Here is a 25989-nt window from a genome sequence, read left to right as displayed (position 1 = left end):
TGGCATTTATCTCTTCTAGTCACACCTTTAACTAGAGAATAATGTTCATTGCCCAATCACTTTCCAACAGGAAAAAAAAGTCCACATGAAAAATAAACAGGTCAAAGAACTATCTATAAGTACACATCTAATAAATCATGAGACTTTCTGCACTGTTATAAAACCACAATATTTTTCAGTGATTCTGTAGCTTTATTTTAAATTTGCCTAGCGTCAGCAGCAACTTCTGAAATTGGAGTTAAAATTCTTCTTTCTTTAAGGAAGCCACAGTAAAGGCAACTGCAAAATATAAGAGTTTGCCAGATTATACAACAGGACTGCTTTCAAATTAGATGACTCTGAGACAACCAAGGGTTATAAAAGCAACCCTGTTTCTGCATTTATGCTTAAAAAAAAAAAAAAGCATAATAATAGTAAAACTTGCAAAGAGGTTTACATTTTTCTGTATTACCTATTATACAAATAAATTAATTTCAGAAGTTTTTATGCATCAGCAGTCATAGAATCATAGAATATCCTGAGTTGGAAGGGACCCTTAAGGATCATCAAGTCCAACTCTTTGACACCGCACAGGTCTACCCAAAAGTTCAGACCGTGTGCCTAAGTTCACAGTCCAATCTCTTCTTAAATTCAGACAGGCTCGGTGCAGTGACCACTTCCCTGGGGAGCCTGTTCCAGTGTGCAACCACCCTCTCTGTGAAGAACCCCTTCCTGACGTCCAGCCTAAATTTCCCCTGCCTCAGCTTAACCCCGTTCCCGCGGGTCCTAGTCAGGCATTTTAAGTTTTTTTTTTTTTTTTTTCCTATTAAATGGAAGATTACTTTTTCATAGGTACTTCCTTACTAATGCAAAAGGCATGACAATCTGATCTGGCCATTAGTTGAACAAAGCCATCTTGGGAAGGAATTTCTCCTCAGATGTGCTGGTGTAGAATACATCAGAATCAACAGCCTGTTAGGTAACTGTATTTACTACTTTACTAGATTCTGTGAACCTAACCCAGAAAGCAAATTAACAGATAAGGCTACAAAAATAATTCTTAGGAGTTCAAGCATCTGAAAACATTAACATAGCTGCTGGGATAATATTAGCAGCTCAGTCTTGCACTGAATTCAAAGCTTCCTTATAAATGCTAAGAAATATCAAAGTATTATTACTGAGTATACTATTTAGGTCCACTCAATCACTACTGACAAGAGAACACAGCAACAGAAGCATACAGTCACTGGGAAAACTAGCTGCAGTGACCTCTGAGTAACTAATGCCATGCATGACATTAAACAAGTGCTCAATATTAAACAAGAGCTAACAGGGACATGGCATAAAAGTTGTAACAAATATTTTTGTCAAAAATATATACTTTAAGTTTTGAGTTATCAGGATTTCACTGCTTTAAAAAAGCAATAGTTTTGCTTCTGTGCTTTAAATACTAAACATCAGAGTAATAACAAAAGGGCCAAATTTCACACTTTTACATACAAGTCAGATTTATTTCAAAATGCACTTAGGAGACAATAAGTCACTCGCTCTAATTTTCAAACTAACACTAAAAGCAAAGTCCTGTCAAGTATTTCACTGGTCACTTGTTAAAGACAAATATACGTGCAGAGGCAACACCAGGCACAGAACAGGCTGTTAGCACCTCTAAGGTATGCACTGAAGGCAGCTTGTTGGGCTATAAGAGCAATTCTCAGGCTGCCTGCTTTTCCTCCTGTATAAACAGATGCTTTAAGGCAAACGCCTTTTTTGTCGTTGCTTTGTATGCTTGAGATCTTGGAGACTAGATCCTCAAGTTCTACTATGGACGAGCCATCCCCATTACCAAGTTGAGGTCAGAAATTAAAAGTAAGGAGCTGTCTAGAATTAATCCAAGTCATCTGATCAATCTTAACAGCACCATCTTTTAAGATGCAGACGTTACACTATGAAAGGGTGTATACAAGATGGTTTCTTCCCCCTAGGCACTAGTCAGTAAAACAAACAGAAATGTTGGGTCACATGCATCAGTTGGTAAAACACCACCGGACTAGCCTTTATGCATGTAAAGGCTGATGCATGTATTTTTTCAATTCAGGACTAAAAAGATTCAACTTATTCCCTGTGAAGTACAATGCCTACATGGTACATACACAGCGTACCTGGCAGTTCCTGGATGAAGGCTAAGAACTGGAATAACATCACTGCTGTAACAAGAATTTGAAATACCCAGGCTGGGACTACGTAGCAATACCTGAGACTGCAGAGTACAGCTTTTATTTGGTTTTTAGATTTATTTTTTTTTTTAAAATGCTAAAATTAACTCATTAGATTAGCATAATTCGAATTAGCTGACAGGTAACTATCTGATCCCTTTAAATACTGCAAAAGCAAAATAGAACCTTCTGAATTAGCTTCTGCACTCCAATAGCTACATTTTCAAACAGTGCAGAATAACTTGAGAGAATGTTACAGACTACCACATGCTGATGAAACAACAAAACATTAGTTTGGCAGAAAATTCTATTTTACAAGAATGACACTGCCAGAACAACCATCACCAGTGGGAGTCAAAGGAATAAGACCAGCTACAGATAATTTGACCCAAATGTTTTGATACCGATTCACAGATTCCAAAAGCTTCAATTATTTCTTAAGGTATACTCAATAAGCATAAAAAGAAGTCTTCAATTCAAAGTCTCTTACCTGCAAAGACAGATGTTTTTTTCTTAACAAGTAGCAGAAGCCAAGCCAATCCTGTGGGCAACCAATTAAAACCAACTTTTAGACTGCAATAAAGAATAAATGGAGGCAAAAATCAATGCAGGCAACACAACAGCAGTAACAGTCCACAAAGAACTGTATATACAGAAAGTTCAAACCTGTGACCACCACAAGGCACTGTGACATAGAACAGACACAAGAGTAAGAGTGCGTTTTCTAATACCTTATCCCTGTATCACTTTTTGATAACTGCATTGCAGTTGCTATATAGTTCATGACACAAATACATGCCTTCTTCAAAGAATATAGGAAGAACCAGCAAACATTCAAAGAATCTTTCAAATTTTCCCATTCCTAACAGATGAACAAGTCACTCTTTCAAAGGCAAAAGTTAAGAAGCAAAGACTTAAATTCTGAATTTTAACATGCTGTTGCTCCATCAATATTTCTTTCTCCAATGGTGCATTTTCTAACTTGAAAAAAGGAAGAAAACCTGTAACTCAGAAAGTCTCCCTACAGCTGCACGTGAAGAACTCTTCAAGAGTCACACAAACTGGTGAAAATAAGCAACATCTCACAGACACCTCTAGGCAAGTCACCTCAACAGAGCACACCATAAGAACTCCCTGAGAGATACCATACTTTGTAATCTGCCACTTTATAATCCAAACCCTGATGAAATGAACATTTTTTTTTCCATCTTTGAAAGTACAAAGCGTCTTCCTAGGATTACAACTCGCAAAACAGAAAAAAAAAAAGCTTAACAGTTTAAGTAGCAACATATACATTTTGCATTTAAAAGAAGGAACGGAAAACCTCTTACTCTTTCATTGCTTAGCAGACTACCTCATGCTGCAGTTTTCCTTCTGTGGAATACTACCCAGAAAAGAAACATGCTAAAAACTAACTGCCTCCTCCTCACAAAACCCCAACAATCAGTTTTCAGTTATAAGCATCCTTATCAGAGTAAAGTTACAGACAGAATTACTACTAAACCATCCACAAACTCCTTAACAGAGGGAATTAAAACAAGCGCAGATATTCACAGATCTTCAAGGACATTTAACAGCAGGCTCACAAATGAGACGACAAAACTATGCTCTCCAGACTCATATTAAAATGGCTAATGCATTTATGAAAATAAGACTTTTTATTATACCTTTACAAAAAGCAGGCAATCCCATATTAGAGGATTCAACTATATACTTTCATTTCTAGCAGTTTTAAACAGTAGTTTACAACACAGGTAACAAAAAAATGTAACAACCTCAAAAACAGTTTTGTGCAAAAGCATATCTGCTTTTCAAGAAGCAGATAAATCTTTCATGCGCAAGGAACTTTCCAAATAAAAAAGTCGTTTGAGACACTTCCAGTCAAGCAACCACAACGTTGCAAGTGTTCCTTTTGACAACAAGCTGAGGATTTGTAGAGGACTAAGACAACACACTACAACGTGAAACACAACAAAAACCAAACCAAGCAGTTGGTTTTCTTCAGAAAAGGTGTAAAGCTCTGCTGTATATTTAAGCTTTCCAGCAAGCATCATCTGTTTTCATTCACAACTCTGAATTCTCTCAAAGAACACCCATCGCTCTCATTAAGACATCCCTTCCAGTCAACCTGACACATAAGAGCATGTTAACAAAGCAAACATCGACCAGAGCACAGGTGGTTCAACACCACACCTCTGCGACTTCATGGGAGAGGGTCACCACAACACCCTGTCACCGGCTATGCATGGATATCCGCCCTCCAGTGAACACAGAACCCCTGGCGAAGGAACCTTTAAAGGCGTGCACCGAGGGAACAACCTGACGATACTCCTGCCCAAACCCCGCACATCGAGGGGGATAAGAAAGTCGCTAAGATGAATGGATAAGTCCAGAAACGACTGGTAAAACAAGAGCCGAGAGACTTTTCAAGACAGCTCAGAGAGACACTAGGTAGCAGGACCCATTCCAGCACCTTTCTTCCCCCAGAGCTGATTTTCATTTTTGGAAAACAGACTGAAAGCACTGTGCGACAGCCTCCCTAACGCTCACAAGGTAACCCCGAGGCGCGGTGGCAGCGCCGCAGGCACCGGGGACCTCCTGCTCCGCACCGCGCCGAGCGCTCGCCCCGCTCCGTCCCCGGGGCCGGGCGCGGCCGCCCCCCGCCCCGCAGAGCCCCGCCGGGAGCGGCCCCGCGCCGCTTCCTGAGGCCGCCGGGGCCGGGCTCCGCCGCCGGCCCCTCCCCGGCCGCGCACCTCCCGCCGCAGCCCCCGCCGGGCCCCGGCCCCGCCGCTCCCCCGGGCCCGTTCGGCGCCTCTCTCCCGGGCCCCGGCGCCGCCGCAAGGTCACTCGGCCGCCCCCAACGGCCGGGCCCCGCGGCGCCGGCGCTCGGCGCGCTCCTACTCACCTGGGCCGCGGGCGGAGGCGAGGGGAGAGGAGAGGAGAGGAGAGGACAGGACAGGGAGCGGGGGCAGGGGCGGGGGCGGCGGGGGCGCGGCCCGGGCCCCCCGGCCCCGGCCAGGCGGCAGCGGCGCCCGCTCGGCGCCCCCGGCCCGGCCCGGCCCGGCCCTTTGTGCGCGGGGCCGCGTGCCAGCCGCGCCGCGCCCGGCCTCCCTCCCCTCGCCTCGCCTCGCCTCGCCACGCCGCGGGCCCGCAGCGCAGCGCGGGGCGGGCGGGAGGCGCGGGCCCGGCCCGCCCGGGCGCCGCCGCGCTCTTACCGAGGGCTCTGCACGGGACAAAGGCGGAGAGCGGAGCCAAACCGCCCCCGGGCCCCGCTGCGCGCCGAGCCCAGCGCCACCGACCGCGCAGCGCCACAAAATGGCCGCCTCGCTGCGGCGCCGCCAGGGAGGGGCGGGGCCGGAGCTCGGGGGGCGGAGCCTCGCGGTGCGCGCAGCGGGCCCGGATCCCGCCCCGCCCCCGGCCTGCCCGGGGCGGAAAGGGCCGAGAGCGGGGGCGGCCGGCGCATGCGCAACGCGAGCGCCGCGCCTCGTCTCAGGGGTGGCTGGGGTGGGGCGGGGAGGGGCGGGGACGCGCGGTTGTGGGGGCAGCGCTGCCCTTTTTTAAGGCAAAGTCAGAGGTAGAAGGCTGAGCAGAGGGATGTTGGATCTCTGCTTGACGGTCTGTATCATTGGTTCCGGCACAATAGTAGTACAATGATGATATGACACGTTTTGTGGAAATTAAAGGCAGTACAAGTGAGCATGGGTGTAACTGCTGAGGAAGCTGAGGCATCAAATTTTTAACGAATATAAGAGCCCTGTGGAGACAGGTAGTTCTGACTCCTTCACTTGGAGACGTGTTGCAGAATTAAGTCAGATTACCCTGAATTGATGCCCTTTTGGTTGCAACTACCGTTTGCTGTATTTGCACTTTGCTTGATTGAATTTCCTTGCAGTGCACATAACCGGAGAGCATCCTAACCTGAAGAGCAGCTAACGCTCCTCAGGAGATACTCTGTCACAGTACCTCGATGGACATGGATAATGCTGTAGCTTTCATTTCTAACAGAGGAGAAAATAAATAAATAAATAAATAAATGCTGCATAGCCTCCTGCAAGACAGAAAAATAATCACCTCATATAGCAATTTATTTATTTTCCTACTGACTCTGAGAGTCCATCAGCTGGGTTGGCTTGGCTGTTTCTCATCACCTAGCAGCAGCAGGGGCCAGACCGTTTTGTCCTGAGGTGTTGGGGTGAGGCTGCTCAGCAGGGCCCCCATGCTACCACCACACAGTTTGTATCCCATCGCACTCCTATTCATTCCTCTGTACAAGGATGGATTTTGGGTGAATGAATCCAGCTTATCAAATAGCTTGTACTACCTTTTTTTTTTCCCTGACTACTATGTGCCAACTACAAGTTTTAATTGTTCCCGGATCATTTTTACAAATGTTCAATATAAATAATCCTTACAGAACGTTCCAAGAATTTTTTTTTCATTCCTCATTTGTATCTGTACTTGAAATCTGTAAATCAGATATTTGTTTCAAATTGCTTTATTGATAACTGTGTAGTTATTTTTAAAAATATCTCACCTCCCTAAATTAAATCTTTTGTTTAAATGTTTTACTACACCTACGTAGCACAAAACCACTTTGATTGTTTAAAGAAAGAGATTTACTTCTTATTAGAGTATCTTGTACCAGACTTTTTTCATTACTCTTTTGGACAGGAGTGCGGAATATCAGCTGTTAGTGCTCAGTTCTTCCAAGCGTTCAGCTTGTCCATTTTGAAAAGTGACATTAACTTTCTTCCAACGTGGAACCTTATTTACCATCCTGAGATTTAATAAAAACTGTCTTCAGTGGTGAAGATCTATTAAGGCCAACTTTGGGGAACTCAGCTTTGCAAAACTGTACCTTTCCAAGCACGTGGTGTACATACTATTAGCAAAACCAATTCGACCTGAAAGCAGTTGGAAAGTAACTTAAGTCACAGCAGAGAACAGCAGTCCAGTTAATCAGGCAGATATGGGATCCAAAATGAGGTAATATTGTGTTGGGAACTTTTATGTTAATTTGTCATTTTAAAATTCCCAATAACAGCTTTTGGCTGGCTGTATAGCACTATCAACAAATCTTTTAACCTACCCTCTTCTTCTCTGTCTCCACAAGCCTAGAACAGGTAACTGTCTACTTCTGTATTAGCCTTCCTGGAAAAACATTGCTTTTGTAGTTAGGTGGCATGTTCTGTCAGCTTTTAGAAGTGCTAAAACCCATCAAGGGCTTTTTTTTTTTTTTTTTTTTTGCTTTCCTCACATATTTCCTAACTATCTTACACTACTGAAAGTTTATTTCATTCCTGTCTGTTACTGGCTCAATTTTTATGACTCTCACAGAACGATGACACTAAATCTTCACTTTTTTCAGCTCATATTATTAATGTCCTGCAGATGGCTCCAATTAATCATCAAAAAAGCCCACGAAGCCCCACAGCTTCAGGTTACAAGTGGTTCCATTTGTAAATATCCCGCTTCCAAACAAGCTTACTTCCCTGTACAAAAAGCTTTAACTGCATTCACTGGTTTAGAACTAAACATTCATCCTTGGTATTTCTCTCATGAGAATTATCTCCATTATTTTTCCACATCTTGACCTATAAGCATATTTAAACAAACATTAGTTAATAGTGTGAATGAGTTGCCCAAACCTTTACATGTAGCGTTAATATACTAATATTTCAAATATAAAAGGCACTAAGGATCTTCAAGATCTGACTTCCCTTTTCTCCAAATAATCACAAACTAGGCTATGTGAGTTTTAAAAAATATATTAGATCAGATTGGACATTAAGTTTGAGAGGAGTGACTCATCAAAAGTCAAATGTCAACTAGATGACAGAAAGGGCTTGTGTAAGCATTCACAGAAAACTTAGGAGTCTATCTTTCGCTGCTCTCTAATGGGAGGCTGCAACTTAGCAACTTAATGATTATGCTGCAGAGGTACAGCCAGAAAGGAAGATCCCCCCAAAATAATTAGTGTCCTAAACTTTTTTCTTGATATTACTCTAAGTTTACAGTCACTAACAGAGACTGAAAGTAGCCAAGTTTAAGTGTTATCTGCATTTTTATCATTCATGAAACACAAAGAACAATTTCATAAACATATAGTTCCAAAGCACACTATTACATGCTTAATCCAGAAACCATACATGGCACAAGGATAAAACATAAAACAAACACCTCTAAAACCCAGTTATACATATGGAAGTTTTAAAGATGTTGTGATGAAACATAATATGCCAGTCTTACAATATTAAAGCTGCTAAAGCTGATAAATTCAAATAGAACAATTCAGGATTAGCTTCACATTACAAACAACCAAATCTGTCCTTGGTAACAGAAAAACAAACAAGCTTTTGTAATACAATCCACCCCGTGAGACTTAGCTTTAGCTTCTACGTAAAGTGGTTCATCCTCAACGCAGAAACTATCCAGAACTGGTGACATATTGTCTGTAAGGTATATTAAATTCAACAGCTACTACAGCATCCATCAACCAACCAACTGATCTGAGAGCTGTCTGCTTATGCAACTGATACAAAGGCACTTCGGAATACTGGGTTAAGTCTCCACCTGGAAACATCAGAAAAATAAGAAAGGAGAAACATTGATATGAATTAATCTCAAACCCGTTTTACAGACACTTCTCCCCAGCACTTGCAGGGAATGGATTCCTGTGGAAGTCTCAGATAGGACAGAAGTAAACTCTGGCATGCAAAGAGAAATCCAGAACCTCATGTTCTTATCTAAAGACAAAACACCCAGGCTCAATTGAGCAAGGCCCCCAAAAGTGACAGAAGCCAAGTGTCCATAAGCAAAGTAATGGCAAAGGACTCACTACAAATGAAAAAAAAAAAAAAAAAACAAAAACAAAAACACACGGAAAACACTGCACTTCATGTGCTTCCCCACCACCGCCGCCAAAGTTCCAACTAAACTGGTATTGCAACTGAAGCTGACATAGTCTGCATATTCCCCTCTCACAGTCATTCAAGTTTCCTTTTTATATAAAAACTGCATTGAAAAAAACACAGTGGAAGGGATAGCAAAGTGCATCATCATTGTATTTTAAGTTCTGTAACACTGAAACATGTTAAAATTTGGATTAATGCACATTGACCTGTGCGAGCATCACCCAAGTTCCCCTCCCTCCCCCCCCAAAAAAAAAAAGAAAATAGCAAAACACAGTTTTTTGGTAAAAAAAAATCTTAACTCCACATACAACTTAACTGTGAAGGCACCTAGCCACACTGAGGCATCCTTTTCCTCTAGAAACACTGAACTTCTTACTGTGTGAGAATTTCACAAAATATTTAAGCAGCACAAAAACATCTGCAGTTGTAGGGGTACTCGCCTCAAACAAAATGAACTGGAGGCCTGCCAACAGGTCTGTACTGCAAGCAGAACGGCTATACAGGATGCTTGAGAAGGAACCTCTCACCAGGATTCCACAAACACAGGAGTAACACGCTGATCTCATTTTTCACATTAAGAAATACATTTTGAAATAAATTATGTCTCAGCATAAATTTCTGTGGGTAAATATAAATGTAGTGGGTTTGATATCATCCTGCCTTTCTTCAGAATAAAGACTTGTTTCATTTTGGCTTTTTAAGACTGTTACCAGAAAAGATAGTTTTCCAGCTAAATTGCAAGTGACAAAAAAAAAAAAAAAAAAAAAAAAGAAAACAGAAAAGTGCTGCATGATTTTTGTTCAGGAATGTACAGAAAATGCATTTTAATCCACGTCCATCTAGTCCATGGATAGAGCTTGTTTTCTCAGTGCTGCGTCCATTTAATGCTTTTGAGGTCAATTCCATCCTGCACCATTTCCCAGAGAGGACTGTGAAGAAGAGAAAAATGAATGTTATCTAAATCTAAAATTCACTGGACGACAACATCAAAAACAATAACCAAAGAGGCAATTTCATCAACTACACAAAAATTAAGATCTATCTTAAAAAATTAAAAAAGATCTATCTATCTATCTATCTATCTATCTTCCCCTTCTGGAAGTCAGTGAGCTTCACATGTGCTACCCTTGGACAAAATACAAAAGGGGAGAGGGCAGGTGCCTCAGCTCATTTCCTGCATTTTAGGCATAAAGTACATGTGCTTCCTAGAGACTGAGTCCTCATATTTGATAATGGCCAGATAAATCAGGAATATTTCAGTGTTCCCAAAATAAAACAAAATACATAAACACAGTAATACCACCTCTAGCTTAGAAAATTCTAGGTAACCACCCTATGCGCTTGCCCTACTCACCCTGTTTCCTTGACAATGGCAGGATCTGGGAGAAAAATGGTTAAAACATTTGTTTGCTCAAAAATTTTTTTGCTACTGTTAAGATCTGGCCCACTACATATTCTGACAATACTACTTGCCTATATACAGGGACACTGACAGATTTTTAAAATAAACAATTACTTTCAACTAAATCCAGTTGCTCAAATGATTATCATACCTACAAAGCCTTTAAGTTCAGTAAGAGGATGGCTCACCTCATTTCCCTAAGCCTCTTAACGTGCTGGATGCACTTCTGCACTGTATAATCTACTTCTTCTTCAGTAGTGAAACGACCGATGCCAAATCTGAAAGAGAAACATTAAGAACTGGAATAGTGTGCCTACAGATGGGTGAACCAAAACCACCACATACTTTCAGCAGAAAAGAAGCATATTTGGAAGCAACAGGGAAGACCACTCCACACACCTTATAGAGGAGTGAGCCAAGTCTTCATCTGTTCCAATCGCCCGCAAAACATAGGAAGGCTCCAGAGAAGCTGATGTGCAAGCACTAAGGAAAGGGAAAAAAGGCCAATTTCACACTTCTATCCACGCGCAGATTCTACACTTCACTAATCTCCAACAAAGAACACGTCATTTACAGACATTCAATATTACTGTGAATCTTTACAATAACCTATAGCAGGTTCCCCAGCCTTTTGGAAACTACAAGTGAACACAACGCAACAGGAGCAAGAAGAGTGGTATTTCTGCTGCTAAGGAAAAAGTACAGAAGGGGAATGCATTAGAAGGGAATGAGGGTAATAAGTTAGGAGCATGACGAAAGAAGAGAGAGCGTAGATAATGTTCTAAGAATTAACACAATGCCAAACAGAAGCAGTAGTACTGCAGACTGAGGTAGTTGAAGTGGAGGCTGTGGAAAGAAGACAAGAGCCAAGGCAGAAATAGCCACAGATGATAACCTATAAACGGGCACATTAAAAAAAAAAAAGGCTTCATAAATTGCTATCTGATTTGTATTGCTGTCAATGGAAAACAGTGCACAGAGGAATACAGAACAAGATGATATAGCTACAAAAAGTCAGGAGGCAGAATTTCCACCTCAAAGCAGTAGGAAAAACTGGTTACATGTTACTCAATTTTCACAGGTAGCAACGTGCAGCACAAATCATAGGACTGCTTAGAAATGTGCACGAAGCAGAGCCTCAGAAGAGATTTAACACGACAGAAGCGTTGGGCTTCACAGTCATGTGAAAACTTGTTCTCTCTGTTCATAGTGTCAACACATTTCTAATTAAGATATGCATTTCTAACTGCTTTGTTCTCAAAAGGTGTGGAAAGGAGGGCATCTTTACACTTCATTAACTTCATCATAAGCATGAAGTTGGTCTTAGAAATATCATTGGTCACTCTTGTAGAGTCGACACAGCTCTGTAAGAGTGTATTAAATTTTCTTTCTACTTTTGCATTAAACTTTGGCACTATTAACTAATTTAATTCAGATACGTGTCCAGACTCACTAGATTCTAATTATGTGAAAATTTCATTTGTGTAAAATCCTGCTGAAGGACAGAAGCTGTAGTGGATCAAATGATGGTAGCCTTTGGAATTAAAGTGTCACTGGCAGCTACGAGTCAAGGCCACTTAGACCACAGTTAACGAATCTACAAAGCTGGCAGATAGGAATTTCTGCTTTTTTGCTTTTAGGATGAATACATTTGACCTTCCTTTACAATGTGCCACTTAAGAGAAACACCTTCTCAGAACGCAGTCAATGCCAGGCTGACTCATCAACCAAACAGGAAAGTACAGGGCACAGTGGAGACCACTCCTTATTAGTAACTTTACAGCAGACATTACTTTCTCTATAAGATACTGCTCTCCTTCCTACATATTCCACCTACCTTCCTGAAGATAGAGCCACATCTTTCAGAGCCATCAGAAGACTCTCTCCTTCCACATATGCAAAAGACAAATTGATGCATCCTACATAAAAATAAATGAAATAGAAAAATGGAGAATTCCCAGCAACAGAAATCTAGAGCAAATCTGCATGGCAGTACTTGCACAGCACGTGGCTAATCTCCATTATTCAGTCATGGACATTAACAACAAGGAGCCAGCTCATAGGGCCAGGATTCTGCTCATGTTACCTGGATAACGATGTTCTTTATCTCCATTCATAACCACATCAGGAACTTCACTCATTATTTTTGTAACCAGTCGCTCTGCCAATTGTGAGATTCGCTTATGGTCATACTAGCAAAGAAACCAGAAAAGAGAGCAAAAAAATCAACAGATCACTAATTCTAGCATGTCTGAGCTCACTCAAACTGCTCATGAGCAGCCATGAGTAGACTGAAGTAGCTGCATTTGGTTAGACTGGGGAAAGAACACATTTGAAACTTAAAGCTTTCAGTACTCTAGTGACTGTTTAAAAGAGAATATTACCAGTTTGGTCCTAACTAGTTCAGTCTTCAAAAACATCATTAAAAATCATTCAGAAAGATCTATAAATACACAAATTGTCAAATTGTCTTTTGTAAACATGGCAAGCTATTTGTGCTTAAAGACAAGTTAGGCAATACAAAAAATGACTTATTTTGCAACGCAAGAAAGTGCATCTACTGTGGTAAAAGTGTCTCTTACTTTCTTAGAAGCTCTCAAACTGTATTACATAACAACACACACTCACATATTACTGTGAACTCAACCATAATGTGACTTTACAACACATAACCTCCTAAATGAGAACTGCCCATGAGCATAATCTCATTCTAAACTAAAGACTAAAAAAGCAGTAAGGTATAGTATCAGCTCTAGGGTACAGAAATGGTCAGATACACACGTGCAATTCATATTTGTTTATAATCGCCTGGTCACATTCTCAAAAAAGCTTTGAAGAGAAATAAGGCATTCTCAAATATGACTTTTTTGTTTCTTTGTTTAATGTCAAAATTCTCAGAGATTAGAAAAAGATTCTAGATCTGAGGCTCCTGTAGAATTCAAAAATTCAGGCTCTGCGAGCTCTCCCACCAGCAACAAGGCTTCCATAACCACACAGCTCAGATAGAAGATCTCTGCCTGCCCCCCAGGAAAAACCTCCATTTGATTTGTACAGATATCCTGGCCTATGTATCCCACTGGCAGTATTTAAATGTTTTTTTACGTTCCAGCTGTGAGGAATGCATTGGTGCATAAACAGGTACAGCAGCATGCAGAGTCTTAAACACCAGGTCTAGCAAATAACCTTTTATATAGGTTAGGTATATAGGTTTTATACAGGTTATAGGTATATATATTTTACATATAAATGACCAAGAAAAAGAAGACACCGTAACATTTTTAGTTGCAAAGCTGCAGTAAACTTGAACATAAATACATTTAACAGAATCACAAAACCATAGAAAGGTTTGGATTGGAAAGGACCTTTAAAGATCATCCAGTCCAATAGATAATGGACTGGAATAGTTGATTCGAAAATCTTATTGTTCCAATATATATTACATACTTGTTCAGCTTCAGAGAGGCTGCTAATACATTGGGGCAGAACAGAGAAACAAACACAAGCACTTAAAGCTGTAGTTCACTAAAACAGCCAACTATAAATCTGCTGTAAAACAAGATTCAAACCACATCAAGAAAAAAGGAATTTAAGAAAGCTGAAAATCAACTTTCAGTTATACTTGAAGATCCCAAAACTTTTAATGTTATAATAAGATAATCAAATTTAGTTCACACACAAGGACACAAAAAGACCTAAGGAACCTAAGATCCAGCTGGCCCTGTTATATTATTTTCTGTTGTCCAGGTCAAACACGCTCTCCCACATACCTCCATCTCTTGCTGTGCCACTTCACACGCCGCCCCAAGGCCCACTGCTAACGGAGTGGGCACAGTCCCAGATCGCAGTCCTCTCTCCTGGCCTCCCCCACTCTGCAGGGGTTCTAGTCTCACGCGTGGTCGACGGCGAACATAAACAGCACCGACCCCTTCAAACAAGGAAAACAGTTGGATTCATGTGGTATACATGCACAGTTCTGGAATTAGGAGAAGGGACTCCCAGGATTTGGAAACATTCCTTGTTTCCACAGCAAACATGTATCTGGACACCTCACTGGAGAAAAATGTAGTGAATGCATACAGAAGCACAGTATTTTTTAGAAAATGAGGTTTGTTCCCACCATTCATGTTCCTACTAAGTCAGGCTCCCAGAGCTTCAGACATGGGAGAAGTTCGGTTTCTCCCAGCATACTTGAGTCACCTAAAGACTTGGTACTCCAGCCTTTAATCCCCCAGTCCGTATGTTTCTCAGTGGCACTGATCTCCAACAGGCAGATTGGATGTGGCAGTTTTTACAGCCACCTAATTTAACCCACCAGTCTCCTCACCTAGAAACTTGATTTCCACACCTTCATGTGCTTTGGCATATACCTAACCAGTGACTGTCACCACAGGAAGAATGGCTGCAATTTCTGATCATAAGAAGTTGGGAAAATTTGTGTCTGTCACCTGTCCAAAGTTAGTGTTTGAAAACATAATGCTTGTCCAGAGTTACATCTTCAGCTCTATATATTGAAAAAATAAGAAATCATTTTGCCTTTTGTGTCTGAATAGCACACAGAATACAGCAAAGTTGATTTCTGTCTTTCTACATGAAGTGTTACAAACTAAATGGACTGCAATGGTGATAATAGCTAAACTTTTAGTATTTGAGAGTCAGCTACAAAACCTGTAGCTGGATTGTAAACCCCATTCTGCAGGGAAGGTGCACAAAAGGGGATGGATAGGAAGAAGCAATTCAGTATAGAAGATGGCCAAAATCACCAAGAATTTAAACTTTCTACTTAATCTTTTGATCTCCATGTTGCAAGTTACACTTGGATTTAAACATAGCCCTACAGCACTGTGATTTCATTTGAACCACTGCAGTATCAAAGCTGCTTCACACCATGCAGTTGACTTCTGAAGAGCCACTCATCCTAATGCTGCCATCATTATAAGACACCGTTTCTTCTTTCAACAAAGCCACCTCACAACCAACAAGTATGAGATCCACTTATCACAGCTGTTAGCCTTACAGCACTGCCTGAACTACTCCAAAGTCAGTCCACTACCCGTTCTGGAACAATTTTCTACAGTTTAAGTAGCAATAGTCACTGTCACATACAGGCTTAGGGTATACACTCATGTAGTTACCTTCTAAGGCAAGCACAAGAACTACAAATCTTTAGAAAAGTGCTTCAATAAATACCTTTGGGCCCATAAATTTTATGGCCACTGATGCTCATTAGATCAATTTTCATGTCGTTCACATCCATAGGAATTTTACCAATTGCTTGCGCAGCATCTGTGTGGAAGAAAACTTTACGTGCACGGCAGATCTCACCTGTAATAAAAACACAAAAGCAGGAAAGAAAAACACATTATCTCATCTAATTGTTACAATTCCAAAAACTCCAATAAAGCATCAGTTTATAGCAGGGACTAATTCTGAGGTGACAAAGGAAGAAATGTGTATTTCACATCTCTTTTACACTACATCAAAGTGTTCTAGCTGGTGCCTAGCTGGGCACAGTTTTAGGTAGGTCAGCAGGTAACACTACAGTGAATTTCTTCAGTTGAATAGTTAAAAGGTCTTCTGAGAAGTGGGATTGTTTCCAAACCCACACCTATCAAAGCACAGCCCTGTTTAAGTATAAATGGCCAAACAGGACACCTAAGTTTCCCCAGATGACTCCACAGCTGGACAAAATTAAAATTTTCACATTGATTCTTTTTCTTCTCACTGTCAGTCCAGTACAAGCTAGCCTTACTTGCATGCTCATTCTTGCCAAGTGTTTTTATGCCATTTGCTCTATTTTCCAAGTTTTACAATACTCAGCTCCAAAACCATTCTCTGAACACATGCTGATGACCCACATCTGAACTGACTCAAGCCTGTTAATACCCTGAGGGACAAAATTATGTAATGTTCATAGGCAGTGAACTTAAATATTCGCTATTCTTGTCATCAAAAAACTCGTAATTCATCTTCCATAGAATCAATACTTTGCACAGATGCATTCCAGACTTCTCTGCACAGCAGATCTGGCCCCCTGTGGTCCAGCAGGAACAGCATTACTACTGCTAATATGAGGCCACAACCTTCACAAGGCTTACTCTGCAAGGCCTCAGTCCTGGCCTACTCAACTTGTTATCAAGGCATTATCAGAACACTGGCATTTGAATGTGGGACAACTGTAATGGCCTTGAGAGCACAGGCACAGAATGAAAATAGAGTCCTCAAAGCTATAAACAATTAACTGATGGTCAATTACTTGTCTACAGTGAAGAAATATAACCTTGAAAACCAGGAAAATGTTGCCTTGAGCACAATGAAGGTTAAAGAGGAAAAAAACAAGGCAGCAGTTAAGCAAGAGGAAAGACAGCTGCACAACAGGACAGCTGCCACAGCCTGGCAAAACAACCTGCCAGAATCATGCAGGACAGGCACCAAGGCCTAAAACCTGCCTACAAACTCAAACATCTTAAAAAAGGACATCTTTAATACAGAACAGGGAAGATATTTTGGGGTCACTGTCACAGAAGCTGTTATCACACAATCAGAGTGGGATCCTGGGAGCTGCATCGAATCACAGAATAGCTTGGATTGGAAGGGACCATAAAGATCATCTAGTTCCAGCCCCGCTGCCATAACCAGGGATGCCACCCACTAGATCAGGTTGCTCAGGGCCTCATCCAGGCTGGCCTTGAACACCTCCAGGGATGGGGCATCCACAATCTCTCTGGGCAACCTGTTCCCATGCCTCACCAACATTCAGAACATTTCAGAAATTACCATTCAGAACAACGCGGGAAACAACGCAGCCACTCTATTACAAGGCTATAATCATTACTGAATTTTATACTCATTCCCCTTTTAAAATACTTATTTGGAACAGCATATTACTAAATCCTTAACTGTATTACATCAGCATGACTCTGTAGCATTTTTCTGTGAAAAAAGAATAAGTAAAATGAAGCAAAGTGCCATTAGCTATCCTCTGGAAGCAAGCATCTACTTACCAATGTCATGAATTGGCTGCTTCACTCCTATTTCATTATTGACAGTCATTACAGAAACCAAACCCGTGTCTGGCTGGAATGCAGCCTCCAGCTCCTGATGAAATATTCAAGCACACAGAAGTTATGACTAAAAGCAGAAGCAAAAGATTCTTGAAGCACACATCCATTTTGCTAGCAAGTCTTAACCAGCCCCCTAACTAGCACACAGTCAACAATCCCTGTGGCTTCTGACGAACAGTCCTGGTGACTGCTGAACACATTTAACTAATCCACACGAACATGGGATACCTGCAGGAAGAGGAGTGTGACAAACTGCATTTCTGCATATCCTAACCATGGTACGCACAGAGCCACCTGACACGATCAAGTCAGCAAAAGTTTTTGCCACGTGTCTTGTATATTCCATGAACTATTTTTTTTTTTTAAGAGTTAAACACCCACAAGCCATCTTAACCCACACCTAGACAAAGTTAGGCTGACTACAAAGGAATTGTACTATATACACAAAAGCATCACACAAAGGAGGAGTCTGCCAGCGAAGTTCTTATAAAACTTAATTAACACTTCTGTGCCTGCCAGCCTGATCACTCCCCTCCACCACATCCCCACAAACTCTCCCCAAGCCAGATGACAGGCCTACAAGCAAAACTGATGCTGACTTGTATTACAGGACACAACTGATGAAATAAGCATACATACTTCTAAATCCCAGGACTGCAGCCCTTATACCCAGAAGGGTCAATTGATGGACAGAAACCAGAAGGGAGCTTTGCAATCATTGTGTTTGATGCCTTGGGCAGCTCAGGTCATGAAATTTCATCACTAACTCTTTTATCAAATCCCGCTCCACAGCAGCCACCCACAGGCTCTCCACAGGGTATGTGACAGTTCTACCTACATGGACACAACTGCCAGCAGATTGGGATGAGGGATGAACTCTGTTTGAGAAACATTTGGAGCACACGACAGAACAGAAGATCCTGCTACAGCCATCAAACATTTGACTGTGACTCTCCTTCTACGGTGTGCTATTTATCATCCTTTCTCTCTTTGTTATTAAGGGGTCACACGGTCTTCTTCAGCACCAGTTTGAAGCAAAAAGATCTTCTATTTTCACCATCTGTCAGTAAATAACCTACCTTCAAATCTATCAGCCCATTTTTTTGAACAGGCAGATACGTGACACGAAAACCTTCTGCCTCTAAGGAGCGGCAAGAATCCAACACACACTTGTGCTCTGTTTGCGTAGTAATGATGTGCTTATTTCTGGATTTATAGAATCTTGCGACACCCTGTCAGGCACAATACATGAACAAGAAATTTGCTGTTACAACACTGAAGAGAGCAAGCTTTACATAAAATGCTCAAAACCAAGAAATTGCTATATCTATATTATATAATATCAATATTATTATTATCATATATTGTATATATTATATTATCATATCTATTATCATATTATAATATTATAATATATAATATTATATTTCTATATCTATATTATAAAAATTATGCAATCTTGACTGTGAAATGCACCGAGCTGTAATTCGTACTAGATACTTTCATGAGTACTCGTTGCACTAAAGCATCTCACTTCAAAAAAAAGCCTATGGAAATGCTAATAGATATAAATTCTTGACACTGCTTATTAACAGAAGCACTTTTCAGAAACTTGTTATGAGTCATATATAATGAGATGTCTGAACAACCACAGGCTCTAGATTAAAGGTTAAAACACAAACTAATCTTAGCAAAGAAAAGTTTGCAATCACCACCACTGTTTTGTTGTAAAGATTTAAATTATGTAAACAAAAGAGCTGTACTTGGTGCACATAAGTTAAGCGTATGTTTTACTTCCATGTAAAATAAAATCAAATAAATAAAAAAAAAAGCCACACGAACTAGTTTTGTTCAGACTCAATGGAAATGCATTTTAAATCAGCATCACAAAGGAAAACTAAACCCAAAGGATTTTAGAGTATCATTGGGCCAATGGTGGAACACTGAGGTGCTTTTTCAACACAAAGCAGCCCCTAACCCCAAAAAGAAACCAAAACATTGACTATTATATACTGTCCTCAAAACCATGTCCTGGGTACAGCCTGACCCTCCCCTGTTGCAGCTCCATGCTGCTCTCTTGGGTCCTGTCGCTGTCCCCAGGGAGCAGAGCTCAGTGCCTGCCCCTCTGCTCCCCTTGGAAGGGAGCTGCATCCTCCTCCTCTCTGGGCTGAACAAACCAAGGGACCTCAGCTGCTCCTCATACATCTTGCCCTCTACACACTTCATCATCTTTGTAGCCCTCCTTTGGACACTCTGACAGTTTTAAATCTTTCTCATACTGTGGCACCCAAAACTGCACACAGTACTCGAGGTGAGGCCGCGCCACTGCAGAGCAAAGCGGGACAATCACCTCCCACTATCGGCTAACAGTGCTGTGCTTGATGCACCTCAGGATACAGTTGGCCCTCCTGGCTGCCAGGGCACACTGCTGACTCATGTTCAGCTTGCTGTTAACCAAAACCCCCAGGTCCCTTTCTGCGGGGCTGCTCTCCAGCATCTCATCCCCCAGTCTGTACATATAGCCAGGGTTACCCCTTCCCAGGTGCAGAATCCAGCACTTGCTCTTGTTAAACTTCACACTGTTGGTGATTGCTCAGCAACCTAATTTGTCCAGATCTCTCTGCAAAGCTTCACTGCCCTAGACGGAGTTAACAGCTCCACTCAATTTGGTATCGTCTGCAAACTTGTTCAAAAAACCTTTGAGTCCTTCATCCAAATAATTTATGAAAACACTGAAGAGGACTGGTTTAATTTGTTGAAAGATGTGCACAGTTCTTAACAGTTTTAACAAAATATCTATCAGCATAAACCTTTTACCTTAATTGCCATGTTATTTGATTCTGTAGCACCACTAGTAAAGATAATTTCTCTTGAATCAGCTCCTATTAAATCCGCAACTTGCTGTTGAAAAAGACATGCAAATTTTTTTTGTTACTATAAAATGCAACGAATTCACCATACCATAACACAGTCAAAATGTTTTCAAAAATACACTTTAGAGTCTCAGAAGGGTTACAACTAGCATCTAACAAAGTTATGCTGCAGATACAATAATCTCCATTAATACAAAATACACAAGAAGCTCATAATCATTATTAGCAATGGCATTAAGCATTAGCCTGTCATAAATTAACGTAAAAATTAAGTACACAAAAAAACAGTACATACTGCTTCCAAAATAAACAACAAAAACACTTATCAAAGACCAGGAGAATGAGGAAATTAGTCAGCAGCACACTCGTAATCCGAAATTCTGAGGCATCTTTGCCTGAGGTATTGCTTTCTGCCATTTCAAATTGCTCTGATGTCACTCCTTTTCCTTTCAATAAATCTGCCAAAGAATAGCTCAACACAGAGGAAAGGAAGTTGCCCAATCCAGCCTGCAGACAACTAACTCACACACACGGCTTTATCACAGAATCATCATCGCTTTTGATCGTCTTTTGGCACCAGATGCCCTCGCCAGCAGGAAAACCACCGGCTGCGTGGAGCCACCACTCACCTGCCTGGCCTTCTCCACGGCGGCCTCGCTCTCCCAGCCGTAGGCGTGGGTTCGGGAGTGTGGGTTGCCGTAGTAGGCTGTCAGGTAGGGCAGCATGCTGTCCAGGACCCTGGGATCCTGCAGGACACAAACTGCTCAGCACCAAGGAGCAAACAAAACGCATTTCTTCAAACAAACACAGCAGAAAGAGGGATTTCTGAGAAGAAGCAGGAGGTGTCACAAAGCATGACACCAACCAGGGCACGGGACAGCGCTGGGCCGGGGAGGCAAAGCCGGGCCGGGGAGGGGACGAGGGCTCGGCGGGAGGAGGACGGCGCCGGCCTCGCAAACCGCAGCGGCAGGGCCCGAGCACGCACCAGCGGGGTGGTGGCCTGGACGTCCATGTAGAGCGGCCGCAGGGCGCCGTCGCCATCGCCGCTTGGCCCTGGGGATGAGGGTCCCGGTCCCGGTCCCGGTCTCGCCGCCACCGAGAGCCGCCGGGGGCCGGGGGCCGCCCTCAGGGCCGCCAGGCGCCGCCACAGCAGCATGGCCGATGGGGCTGCGCCGGGACTACACCGGGCCCTGCCCGCCCCTTCCGCCCACGTCCCCGGCAGCGACGGAAGCGGAGAGCGGAGAGGGCGGCGGCGAGGTACGGGCAGGGCCGGGCCGGGCCGCGGGGGTCGGGGCTGGGGTCGGGGCCGCCGTGAGGTGACTGCGGCGCGGGCCCGGGGGTGGGGGGCGAAGCGGGGCCGCGCCGGTGCCAGGAGCCGCCCGGGGCGCGAACGCTGACGGGGGGCTCCCAGGGGAGCGGGGCTCGGGGAGCGGAGTGACGAAATCCCGAAAAGTGAGGGAAAGACAGGCGGAAAAAAAAACGGGAACCACAGCGCCTGCGGTGCGGGCAGGGCCCCGGAGCAAGCCCCCTGCGTTCCGCTGTGGTGGATCTGTCGGGCTGGGCCGCTGGACGCCGCCACAGCTCCCTGAGTGCCCCTGCTCGGGAGGAGAGGAAAAGGAAAGAAACAACTGACGGGCTGAGATAAGGATGGTTGAATTGAAGGGAAAATAATTACTAGGGGAAGTTTATTAATGATTAAGTAATTTAACTAAAGGGGAAAAAGAGAAAGGGGAAAAGGAAAAAGCAAGCAAACAAACAAAAAACGAGCAAAGGCCGTGTGGAAGTGCAGAGGAAAGAAATTCCTCTCTGCTTCCCACCAAGGAGCGATGCTTGACCACATCCTTGCAGCAGGGCCTCAATGCATGTAGCCATTGTTTGGGAGGACAGACGTTTTCACAACAGGAGCCCACCCCTCCCCTCTTCTTCCTCTTTCCACCTTTTATTGCTGAGTGTGGATTTGGTGTGTGGACCATTCAGTGGATAAGGAATGGGCCTGAAGGCCATACCCAGAGTGGTGCTCAACGGCTCCGTGCCCAGGTGGAGGCTGGTGACGAGCGGTGTCCCTCAGGGGTCTGTCCCTAGGACCAGTGCTGTTCCATATCTTTATCAACCACATAGACAGGGGGATCGAGTGCATGCTCAGCAAGCTTGCAGATAACGCCAAGCTGAGTGGTGTGGTTCATACCACAGAAGGCCAACTGCATTCTGGGCTGCATCAAAAGAGGAGAGGGTAACAGGCGGAAGGAAGTGATCGTGCCCCTTTGCTCTGCCCTTATGAGGCCCCACTTGGAGTCCTGCATCTCGGTCTGGGGCCCCAGCACAAAAAAAGACGTAGACCTGTTAGAGCGAGTCCAGAGGAGGGCTACAAAGATGATCAGAGGGCTGGAGCACCTCTTCTATGAAGAAGGCTGAGAGAGCTGGGGTTGTTCAGCGTGGATAAGAGAAGGCTCCAGGGAGACCTAATCACAACCTTTTAGTACTTAAAGGAGTCTTATAAAAAGATGGAGAAGGAGTCTTTACTTAGGTAGGTAATGATAAGACAAGGGGGAAAGATCTTAAACTAAAAGAAGGGAGATTTAGACTAGTGGTTAGGAGGAAATTCTTCACCCTCAGAGGGTGGTGAGGCACTGGAACAGGTTGGCCAGAGAAGCTGTGGCATTCCCTGGAGGCTTTCAAGGCCAGGCTGGATGGGGCTTTGGCCAACCTGATCTAGTGGGTGGCATCCCTGCCCATGGCAGGGCATCTGGAGTTAGATGATCTTTAAGGCCCCTTCCAACCCGAGCCATTCTATGATTCCATGACCTCACAGTTGCCGCTTTCCAGCCCAGTTTGGTTATAGAAGTGTGTGGGGCATGGCAGTAAATCCATCTCTGTTTTTTCTTGTATGTGTGCTTTGTTTTCTAGATGCCTGTGACCGTGGGCCCGTACGGGCAATCACAGCCCAGCTGCTTTGACAGAGTAAAGATGGGTTTCATGATGGGCTTTGCTGTGGGCATGGCAGCAGGAGCGCTGTTTGGCACGTTTTCCTGCCTCAGGTATGCCACAGAAACGGCTCCCATGGACAGGGCACGACAGCCGCAGCCAGGGAGAAATGTTTCCTGCTCTGGGCTAGGATGGGAGGCGCAGGTCTGGTTCTTATTTGTCACAGAGATGAAACTTCCCGTGGATAAAGTTGGCCTGTTCTGGGATGGACAGGTACCACCCATAACTGTGTACAAGTGGATCACAGTTAGGCAGACCTTTCCCTGCCACTTGTGGTGGAGGTTGTTTTGGGAAGCACTGCTGAGCTGTCAAAATGCTGCTCCAAGAGGAGCTGGGTGAATTCTCAGTGCAGATCCACATGTAGCCATGTCTTAGCTCTCAGGCTTGTCTGAGGTACCCTGCAGGCTCTCAGGTGTCTGTGCCATGTTGGCTTGGGCATCCTGCACCCATGCACAGAGGCAATTAATTACCTGGAGTCATGATTGCAAGAGCTGGTGGTTGCCATTGGCACAACCCTGTTGTGCAGTAGTCCACCTTTCCCTCACTATCCAGCGTAACAGCATGGAGACACAAAATGCTCACTGCTGCGCTGGTAGCTCTTGTGCTGCTCACTGACTGGTTTTGGCACTCTTTGTCCATTAAAGGGAATAAGTGCCTTAGTATTTTGTAGAACTCTTTGTGCTTGAGGATTTTTAATCTGTGCTTAAACATGACTGCTGATTTGGTAGTGAACCTAAAAAGGGGGAAAAGGCACAAAACCTGATCTGATATGGTTTAAAAAGCATTCTGATCCTTCTCAGATCCTGGAAGATATTTGTACATGGTACAACACTAGTAGAAAATACAGATTTTAGGTAGGAAGAAGCAGCAGTGGCAGTTCTGTCATTCTTGAACGATACAGCTACATTACTTCTACTGTAGTGATTTTTGGGGAAAATCTCCATGTCTCAAAAATTTAATGCATGAAATTCCTTACACACTACAGTCACTGCAGCACTTAGAAGCCAAATGTTACTGGAGTTTCCCGAGAAAAACTGTTTTTTTGCATTGGTCCAACCTTAAGTAAATGTAAACTGGAGAACAGAAGTGTGTCTGAGCACTTCCAGGCCTTTTGAATTTATCTTGCATTAAAAATACTGTGTCAGTGGTAAGTAGGAAGTTAGTTTACAAAATGGTTTATAGTTGGATGGTATTAAAAATACCGCCACTGAAGCTAGAGTTGCTGATGATACACCAGTTAAGATCTCTTTATTCTCTAGCAAGTCAAATATTTGGACAGCACCAAGCATTTTTCCCCCCAAAATAAGTATGCTTGGGGTGCTGGCAGTCAAAGCTGCTCCTGCTCCCCTTGTTCCCAGTATCTATGCACTCTTTGCAACCTGTCCCGCAGCTGCATCCGTTTGTGGAGTCAGGGAAGGGAAGTGGTTGGCGGAACTGTGGGGGAAATACCTGTACGGTTTGGCTTGAGTGGGACCCAGATGCAGTTCACAGCACAACACTGCTGATCGCTGCAATGACGTGGCAGGAGGTACAACATCAGGCTGGTACAACTGCAGAAAATGCACAAGGACTGTTGGGAAGAGCCCCTGAAGTGCCCAAAGAAACCCTCTCCAGTTTTCTTTGTGGTGGGTCAGGCTGTTGGTCTCCTGACAGAGCCTGGGGGCATTGCTTTAAATTTAGCCTGAAGGCAAGGTATTGGATTTGGGCTCTCATGCAGCCCTTAGCTGGTTGTACCAGAGGATTTCTGCTGTTAATGTTTGTCTGCTTCAGCTTTTACATAATTGTTGTGTTTTTCTTTATCTCAGGATTGGCATGCGAGGACGAGAGCTGATGGGTGGAGTTGGCAAAACGATGATGCAAAGCGGTGGGACGTTTGGGACGTTCATGGCTATAGGCATGGGAATCCGTTGCTAATCTGGAGCTTGGGTTTTTAACCTGAAGTGTCCCTGCCCAGCCATTCCTCCTCTGTACCATAATAAAGTCTTTAGATACCTGGAACTGAGTGCTCTTCATGAAATTGTGAAGCACCATCCTCCTTGCTGTAGCTTCCTTCTGCAGATGTGCTCTTTACTGAATTTCTGCTTTCCTCACTTCTCTTACTCCCATGACAATTGCCCATGACAATGAGAATTGCCGCTTGGGCAGCTCGCATATGTGCCACCAAACCTATTTCATTGATGCCTTCCCCAGCCTAGGAGACTTATTCTGTGGTTAATTCAGAACAACGGTCAAATTTTTCTCCTATTGCAAAATTTTCTTCTATTGCATAAATAATTGAAGTTGACCCTATTCCCGAGTTCTAGGTAACGTGATCATCTCATGCCTTGTTCTGGGGCAAATTCCCTTACAGAGAGCAATGAAACCCAGCCGCTGGCAGGGGTGTTGAGCAAGTGCTTCTGCAGCTTGCTGAGGGCAAACTGCCATAGCTCAGGCTCCTCCCTCCAGCCTGAAGGCACAGAATTGCTGGAAGAAGCCAAGGCACAGCGAGGAACAGCTGCAGGTACACTCCTGCTGCTGGAGCTGGAAATCATGAACTGGTACAAACAGGAAAAAAGCTCCCACCAT

General features: G+C 43.5%; 3 protein-coding genes across 5 annotated transcripts in view; 1 reads left to right on the top strand and 2 right to left on the bottom strand.

Annotated features, from left to right (window-relative positions):
- Positions 1 to 5548, bottom strand: part of CPNE1 (copine 1) — a 42337-nt gene extending 36789 nt beyond the window's left edge. The window contains exons 1-2 of one of the 3 annotated variants that reach the window (XM_084538300.1): positions 5408 to 5521; positions 2683 to 2765 (exon numbers count right to left, since the gene is read on the bottom strand). The gene's annotated coding sequence lies outside the window, so the exon portion shown is untranslated. Of the gene's footprint in view, positions 1 to 2682; positions 2766 to 5407 lie in introns of all 3 variants that reach the window. The other 2 variants (XM_084538302.1, XM_084538299.1) reach the window with 2 other exon arrangements.
- A 2685-nt stretch (positions 5549 to 8233) lies between these two features.
- On the bottom strand, positions 8234 to 21675 carry NFS1 (NFS1 cysteine desulfurase). Its single transcript, XM_084538315.1, has 12 exons — positions 21428 to 21675; positions 21072 to 21188; positions 20387 to 20470; positions 18649 to 18801; positions 17510 to 17603; positions 15696 to 15830; positions 14276 to 14433; positions 12595 to 12700; positions 12346 to 12427; positions 10908 to 10991; positions 10697 to 10786; positions 8234 to 10035 (listed from the first exon to the last, which is right to left on the bottom strand). Exons 1-12 carry the CDS (start codon positions 21596 to 21598, stop codon positions 9972 to 9974), a joined length of 1338 nt encoding a protein of 445 aa, XP_084394441.1. The 5' UTR covers positions 21599 to 21675; the 3' UTR covers positions 8234 to 9971.
- ROMO1 (reactive oxygen species modulator 1) lies at positions 21566 to 25422 on the top strand. Its single transcript, XM_084538316.1, has 3 exons — positions 21566 to 21699; positions 23347 to 23477; positions 25230 to 25422. The coding sequence occupies exons 1-3, from the start codon at positions 21604 to 21606 to the stop codon at positions 25336 to 25338; spliced, it is 336 nt and encodes a 111-aa protein (XP_084394442.1). The 5' UTR covers positions 21566 to 21603; the 3' UTR covers positions 25339 to 25422.
- The last annotated feature ends 567 nt before the right edge of the window (positions 25423 to 25989 follow it).

This window comes from Aythya ferina (genome assembly GCF_964211825.1).
Source record: "Aythya ferina genome assembly, chromosome: 16".
NCBI lineage: Eukaryota > Metazoa > Chordata > Aves > Anseriformes > Anatidae > Aythya > Aythya ferina.
The sequence above is the reverse complement of the archived record's forward strand: the minus strand, read 5'-3'. Positions and strand labels throughout refer to the sequence as shown.